The sequence below is a fragment of the Microcaecilia unicolor genome, chromosome 1, assembly GCF_901765095.1.
Source record: "Microcaecilia unicolor chromosome 1, aMicUni1.1, whole genome shotgun sequence".
Taxonomy (NCBI): Eukaryota; Metazoa; Chordata; class Amphibia; order Gymnophiona; family Siphonopidae; genus Microcaecilia; species Microcaecilia unicolor.
This window is the reverse complement of record NC_044031.1, coordinates 643,234,704-643,243,056: the sequence shown is the minus strand read 5'-3', so window position 1 is coordinate 643,243,056 and position 8,353 is coordinate 643,234,704. Positions and strand designations below refer to the sequence as shown.

Below are 8,353 nucleotides of genomic sequence, written 5' to 3'. Positions count from 1 at the left end.
CATTTGAGCCGCATCCTCCACTCCCACATTGTCCTTCCCTTCCAGCTCCCTCCTTATCACCAAGTGGAGTAATTGTAACAAAACCAAGAACACCATGAGCACCAGGACCAGAAAGCAACTCCTGCCTTCAGTAGGAAACTGAAACACCAGCTCCTGTACCCCCCCCCCCAACTCAACTCACAGCAATGGAGAAAAAAAAACCCCAGCTGAAATTAAATCAAACAAATTGTAATAGATTTTTTATTGTACCCTTCACTGCCCGCACCATGACAGAGACCCTCAAGCCCACCAAAACCCCTCAATAATTTCCTCAGATGACTCAGCCAATGTTACTACTATTAATCATTCCTGTAGCACTATCAGATGTACACAACACTGTACACATTATCAGTCATTTATTACTACTTAATATATTATCCCACATCACGTTTTCTGTTGTTAATCACAATAAGTTGTTAGGCACATTGAACCTGATCTATTGGGATAATGTGGGATATAAATGAAATAAATAAAATAAATAAACATTGTTTTTGACACACAGATTTGCTGTATAATTGTACTCCTGAAGCTGCCTGAGGACAAAATGTGGTCACATCTGGTATATATAAAGAATAATTTATATAATTTATGGTGGTAATACTTGGCTCATTGTGTAGATAGGAACTGCGGACATCTAGTTTTTGGGACATGTACCCAACACCTTTTGTAAAATATATGAAAAGATATCCAGGAAATACACAAGTAGACTGCAAACACCAAGTGGGAACAGCCATTTTACAAAGAACCATGTTCAAGAAAGGAGCAGCATTACTCAGGGATTTAAACATATATGCACCGGAACTTACATACTGATTTGCCAACTTACACGTGTCAATATTCATACTGAGCCAATTATAAAGCTGTGTAAAAAAAACACTCTTTATATTGAAATTCTGTAGTTTGATGCATCAGACATTCAATCATATTTTTTCTTCCCACTCACTGGAAACAATCTCAAGACCAAATGAGCAGTTAGCTGATATGCCTGCACTGGAGTAGATGGAAATGCAGATGCCAATGCTTTTCAAAGTGTGCGGCACTATCATTAGAAATACAACCATTTTCTTTTGGTCTACAACACACCTCGCTGGAAACTATGCATGCTGCAAATCTACATACATAATAAACATCAGCTTTCTAAAATCATTATTTAAACATATTTGTCATAAAGGAAGTAATTCTATAAAAGGCTCCTAAATCTGGTGCCGTGAACATCTGTGCTACAGAATAACAGTTTAGTGTGGATCCTGCACCTAACTTTGGGTGAGGCACTTACCCCTCCTGGAACCTGGTGTAAATTCTGGCATGCAATCAAGGAGGTAAATGATCCTATCCTATAACATCACACCTAATTTCTGGGAGTGCCCTTGACCCACCCATGCCACACCCCCTTTTGAGTTGTGCACTATAAAATGTAGGCACGCATTTTATAGATTGACTGCAGGGCAGATCCAAGAGTAAGCCTAAATGAGCACAATTAACAGTAATTATTGATTGTTAACAGCTCATTAACTAATTAATATGCATGCAAATCTGGGATGCACACCAAATTTTGGTGCCCAAATTTGAGTGACCTTTATAGAATCCAGGGATTACATTGTAAATTTACATGTGTAAAAGCTATGGAAGCCTTCCTTTAAGGGGGGCAGTTTTCACACCAGGGGAACCAGTTGAGTAACTCTTTGCCAGCTTTTGGAATTTCCTATAATTCCTTTATAGTTTTGAGAACTAGGTCATCTGTGTTACAGCCTCCAATACTTGTATTTGCATTCTTTACTCTTCCTTCTTGTTCACGTTTTCTGCCTGTTATTGCTATGTAATTTGACTATTGCTTATTTTATTATAAATCATCTAGAGATCTCAGATGAAATTTAAAACTAAATTGAATATTTTAAATGGTTACTATCTTTGTGAGATTACATTTCTTCCCAATAATTTTTTTAGAGCACTGATCACCTCTTTGTTTCTTAAACTGTAAATAATGGGGTTCAACAGTGGAGACACAAAGGCATAAACCGCAGACATTACTTTGTCAGCCTCTGGGTTATTGCTAAACGCAGGTCTAACATAGGTATAGATGACACCTCCGAAGTACAAGGTCACAACGGTGAGGTGTGATGCACAGGTGGAAAAGGCTTTCTTCTTTTTATCTGCAGAACGTATTTTCAGTATGGCTGAGATGATATATGTGTAAGATATGACTATTAAAATGAAACAACCCATACCAAAAAATATATCTGCAATAATAACTACCACATTATTGATGTAAGGGTCTGAGCAGGCCATTTTTAACAGTGAGGGAACTTCACAAAAGAAGTGATCAAGAATGTTGTGTGGGCAGAATTTCAGAATGAGGATTAAGTAAGTTTGTGATAATGAATTTATGAATCCAAGTAGCCAGACAACTGCAGCCAGAAGAATACAAGTCTTCTTGCTCATAATGGTAGTATAATGCAGTGGGTGGCATATTGCAACATAACGATCACATCCCATCACCGTCAAGAGCAAGAGCTCCGTAGTTAAGGCAGAGGTGAAGATACACAACTGAGTCATGCATTCAGCGAACGTCATAATTTTCTCTTTTGACAGGATGATCTGTAAAACCATAGGAATAGCAGCTGTTGTGCAACAGATGTCTAAGATGGACAAGTTAATGAGAAAGAAGTACATGGGAGTATGAAGACGAGAGTCAGAAGTAATAATGGTAGAGATCGCACTGTTGCCCAGCAGAGCTGCTATGTACATAACAAGGAAGATTGCAAAAAACAAAGGCTGAAGTTCTGGGTGACTGGATAACCCAATCATATAAAATAATATGGGTATACTCTGATTATTTGTTTCCATTATAGATGAAATCTTTACCTGTAGAAATGAAACAGAAAGAAATATTAGACAACTACAAGTTATGTGATATTTCCCTTAGCTGTGTGTATCTGGACAGTGCCCCTGAATATCTTTACAGGCGACCTCAGTACCTTCCAGGTAGGACCAAAGTGGTCTATGGTGGAGCAAAGATAATCCCAGAGATATCTGGATTAGTGCAATATTTAGGAAAGTTGCTAGATAATGTTATACAGGGAATTAAGGTTGGGCATTTACTAGTGCACATTTGGTTTATTAGCATACCTTAAAATGTTTAGTGAGTGCTAAATTGATTTAACACATTAACCTGCATACTAGAATTTCAAATAGTTCAAAGGTTTTAGGGGGCGCAAATCGCAGCATTGGTAAAAAAGCTAAGGGGCCATTTTATTAAGCCATATAGAGGGGCATAATCGAAAGGGGGGCTCAAGTTTTCCTGAGGACATCCTTGCAAGACGTCCCGGCGAAGTGGCGGGGAAACCCGTATTATCGAAACAAGATGATCGCCCTTAGACTTGGTCGTTTCTGATTTTCTGCAAAACTAAGGACACCCATCTCAGAAACGACCAAATGCAAGCCCTTTGGTTGTGGGAGGAGCCAGCATTCGTAGTGCACTGGCCCTCCTGACATGCCAGGACACCAACCAAGCCTAGGGGCACTGCAGTGGACTTCAGAAAAAGCTCCCAGGTACATATCTCCCTTACCTTGTGTGCTGAGCCCCCCACTCCCCACAACTGTACAACACTACCATAGCCTTATGGATGAAGGGGGGGGGGGCTCCTAGATGTGGGTACAGTGGGTTTCTGGTGGATATTGAAGGGCTCACATTAACCACCACAAGTGTAACAGGTAGGGGGGGATGGGACTGGGTCCGCCTGCCTGAAGTGCACTGCACCCACTAAAACTGCTCCAGGGACCTGAACACTGCTGTCATTGAGCTGGGTATGATCTTTGAGGCTGGCATAGAGGCTGGCAAAAAATATTTAAAACATTTTTTGAGGGTGGGAGGGGGTTAGTGACCACTGGGGGAGTAAGTGGAGGTTAACCCCAATTCCCTCCAGTGGTCATCTGATCAGTTGGAGCACCTTTTGTGGCTTGGTCGTAAGAAAAAAAGGACCAGGTAAAGTTGTCCAAATGTTCGTCAGGGACGCCCTTTTTTTTCCATTATGGGTCAAGGATGCCCATGTGTTAGTCCTGCCTTCGCTACGCCTCCAACATGCCCTCGGAACTTTGGTCATCCCCGCAACGGAAAGCAGTTGGGGACTCCCAAAATCAGATTTCCATTATACCGATTTGGGTGACCCTGTGAGAAGGACGCCCATCTTGCAATTTGTGTCAAAAGATGGGTATCCTTCTCTTTCGAAAATAAGCCTGATAGGCACCTATGCTCGTCCAATGCATGTCAGTTTAGAATTACCGCCTGGCTACCGCGTGCCCCGGCCAGCAATTTCATTTTTTACACATTATACGTGCGCTGACGATTACTGCCTGATTAACGAGCAAGACCTTACCGCTAAGTGAATGGGTGGCAGACCCAAAATGGATGCGCGCCAATTTTTCTTTTGCTGCACATCCATTTTTGGCAAAAAAGGCCTTTTTTGCAGGTGCACTGAAAAATGGATCTGCACACATCCAAAACACACACCTACACTACTGCAGGCCATTTTTTTAGCTCACCTTAGTAAAAGGACCCCCTTAATTTCCGCCTATGTCAATTAAGAACAATTAGATCCTGTTTTAAGTGTGGAATGTTTTTGCAGCATTGCTCAGTCAGTCTTCTTACTATACTAAGACTATTGTAACTCGCTGTATGGAGGACTGACAATGAAATTGCTGCGAAGATTGCAGCTGCTTCAAAACACTGCTGTGAGATTGATTTATCGAGTCAGCTGATTTGAGACTGTAACCCCTCTTCTTGAGAAATTGCATTGGCTTCTGGTTTAGCCCCATATCAAGTTTAAAATAGCTTGTATGCTTTTTAAAAGTTTGTCAGGGCAAAATTCTGTTTGTCTTGCTAAATATTTAATGTTAGTGTTTACTGAGCAAATTTGTCGATCTGTTTGTCATAATTCTCTGTTGTTTCCAAGCTTTAAGGGGCTTAAAATTAAGGGTTACTTGACTAATTCTTTTCAATACTGAGGGGTACAAATTTGCAATAATATTCAGTATCAAGTTCGGTCTATTCAATTTTTTTTATTGTTTAGAAAACAACTGAAAGCTCTTCTATTCTCTGATACTCATCTTATTTGACATTATATAATGTTGTTTTGTAATTTCATCTAAATTAGATGTTTCTTATCTTGTAAACCGCAATGAACCCTATTGGAGATATGACGGAATGTAAGCTATGAATAGAATAGAAGAATAGAATGTGTTAAGTTCTAGTGCATATTAAGTGGTCCTTTTACAAAGGCGCACTGAAAAGTGGCTTGCGGTAGTGTATGCGCGGGTTTTGGGCATGTGTAGAATCATTTTTTAGTGCGCCTGTAAAAAAAGGCCTCTTTTTTCCCCAAAATGGATGTGTGGCAAAATCAAAAATGCCACGCATCCATTTTGGGTCTCTGAGCTTAACTTCAGCCATAGACCTAGCGGTAAAGAATTTAGGCGGTAAGGACCTACGTGCACAAAAAATGAAATTACTGCAAGAGCCACATGGTAGTCGGGTGGTAAGTCCATTTTGGCGTGCGTTGGGCATGCATAGAGGGGCATAATCGAACATTGCCGGCCAAATAGTTCGCTGGCGATCTATTGTGTTGGTGGCGCTACAGCTGACCGGAACCGTATTATCGAAAAAGATGGCCGGCCATCTTTTCTTTCAATAATACAGTTTAGGCCGGCCAAATGCCAGAGTTTGCCGGGTTTGAGATGGCCGGTTTTGTTTCTCAGCGATAATGGAAAAAAATGCCGGCCATCTCAAACCCGGCGAAATCCAAGGCATTTGGTCATGGGAGGAGCCAGCATTTGTAGTGCACTGGTCCCCCTCACATGCCAGTACACCAACTGGGCACCCTAGGGGGCACTTCTAAAAATTTTAAAAAATACAAAAAAACCTCCCAGGTGCATAGCTTCCTTCCCTTGAGTGCTGAGCCCCCAAATCCCCCCTAAACCCACTCCCCACAACTCTACACCATTACCATAGCCCTTATGGGTGAAGGGGGGCACCTACATGTGGGTACAGTGGGTTTGGGGGGGGGGGGTTGGAGGGCTCAACACTTAGCACCACAAGTGTAACAGGTAGGTGGGGATGGGCCTGGGTCTGCCTGCCTGAAGTGCACTGCACCCTTTAAAAACTGCTCCAGGGACTTGCATACTGCTGTCAGGGAGCTGGGTATGACATTTGAGGCTGGCATACAGGCTGGTAAACAAAGGTTTTTATTTTTATTTTTTTAGTGTGGGAGGGGGTTGGTGATCACTGGGGGACTACAGGGAGGTCATCCCCCATTCCCTCCAGTGGTCATCTGGTCAGTTGGGGCACCTTTTAGAGGCTTGGCCGTGAAAATAAAAGGACCAAGTAAACCCGTCGAAATACTGCTTAACGCCGCTTTTTTTCACGAAAGCCGGCCATCTGGTAGCCACGCCCATTCCCACCCATGTCCCGCCTTCGGTACACCGCCGACACACCCCTTGAACTTTCACCGGTGAGGCGACGGGAAAACGGCGATGGTGTCAAAAAAGCCACTTTCGATTATACCGTTTTCGTTGCTTTTGAGAGATCGCCGGCCATCTCCCGATTTATGTCGGGAAATGGCCGGCGATCACTTTCGAAAATAAGCCTGATAGGCGCCTACACAGCTTAGTAAAAGGGGCCCTAAGCTTTTTAAAATTATTATTATTAAACTAGATGTGTAAAACAAAATCAAAACAAGTCCAAAAATTTAGAAAAACAAAATACAAACAGAACATTTTTTTTTTACCTGTGCATATCCATACAGAGCACAAGCCTCTAATCTATTGCCAAATAACTGAAAACACTGCTGTGACTCCTTCTCCTCTCCTGTCAGGCAGTTGAAAAACTGAGCTGAATAACTATTTTCTTCTTTTCTGGAGTGTCTGCTCCATTATCACCCTTTTCCTTCCTGTTCCCGAAGGAAAGGGGGAGTTGAGACTGGTGTAGACACTACAGGAAGCATGTTAGGAGAAACTGGCAAGACAGGAAGCAAGGGCTAGGACTAAATGGCCAGTTGTCCAAATGGAAAAGGGTAAATAGTGAAGTGCATCAGAGATCTGTGCTGGAGTTGGTGCTGAACACATTAGCAATCTAGAAAAGGGAGCCTCAAATCATCTGATCAAATTTGCAGATGACACAAAAAGATCCATGAAAACTGAGAAACTCCCAAAGGGCCTTTCCAGGCTTCGCATCACAATGGCAGGTGAAATTTATGTGGACAAATGCAAAGTGATGCACATAGGGGAAAGATTGGGAGGCAGGGCTGGTGTTTGTGTGGTGGGGCTAGTTCTGGGCAAGACTTCTACGGTCTGTGTCCTGAAAATGGCAGATACAAATCAAGGTAAGGTATACACAAGAAGTAGCACATATGAGTTTATCTTGTTGGGCAGACTAGATGGACCGTGCAGGTCTTTTTGTGCCGTCATCTACTATGTTACTATGTTAGGGGAAAATAATAATGAATATATTGATATGATTCTAGGTTTTCTATAGGATGTCTTTAACCAAGAAACAAAATACTGGAATCGTTGAGGGCAATGTGTAGGGTGTAGGGCAAAGAAACAAATGAAATGTTAGGAATTATAGCCATGGTGAATAAATCAGAAAATATTATTATCAATTTTGCATAGAAAGTGCTACTGTATCTTGAATATTGTGTACAGTTGTGATTATACCATCATTTTGATTTTGTTAACTGCCTTGCTGTGTTGTTTTTTCAAAAGATGGTATATTAAATCAAATAAACCATCTCAACACAGATGTAGCAGAACTGGGAAAGCTAGAGAGCAAAAATAATAAAAGAAGAATGGAACAGTTCCCTTATGAAGAGAGGGTTGAATATATTATGGTTTTTAGGTTTGGAGAAGAGATGACTGAGGGTAGAAGGGGGGTATACTAGAGGTTTAAAAAATCATGCAGAGGGTGGAACAGATAAATAGAGCAGAAAACAGAGGCAAAGATCTGCAAATTAGACGAAGTAATAAAAAAACAAGCAGACCATAGATGTGCTGCTTTATTAAGTACAATTGCCCAACATGGCCATGTTTCACCAGCAGGCTGTGTCAGGGGTAGAAACAAACAATCCAATTAAAATCCTAAAAATCAAAATGTTAACTATATAAATAAAAAATGAATATTAAAATTATATTAAACAAAAATATTAACCTTAATAATAAAATCTTCAAATAAAAATATCAAAACTAGGAGACCATGAACAATTGACTCAGAAAGCTATCTCCCATCTCTGGTAGGAAGCTACGAGGAATGCATCTATTTTTAGGCTCT

General features: G+C 41.2%; 1 protein-coding gene across 1 annotated transcript; it reads right to left on the bottom strand.

The window, feature by feature from the left end:
• Positions 1-1,941: 1,941 nt before the first annotated feature.
• On the bottom strand, positions 1,942-2,883 carry LOC115460540 (olfactory receptor 13G1-like). The gene has a single exon (XM_030190305.1). It carries the CDS (start codon positions 2,881-2,883, stop codon positions 1,942-1,944), a length of 942 nt encoding a protein of 313 aa, XP_030046165.1.
• Positions 2,884-8,353: the final 5,470 nt, after the last annotated feature.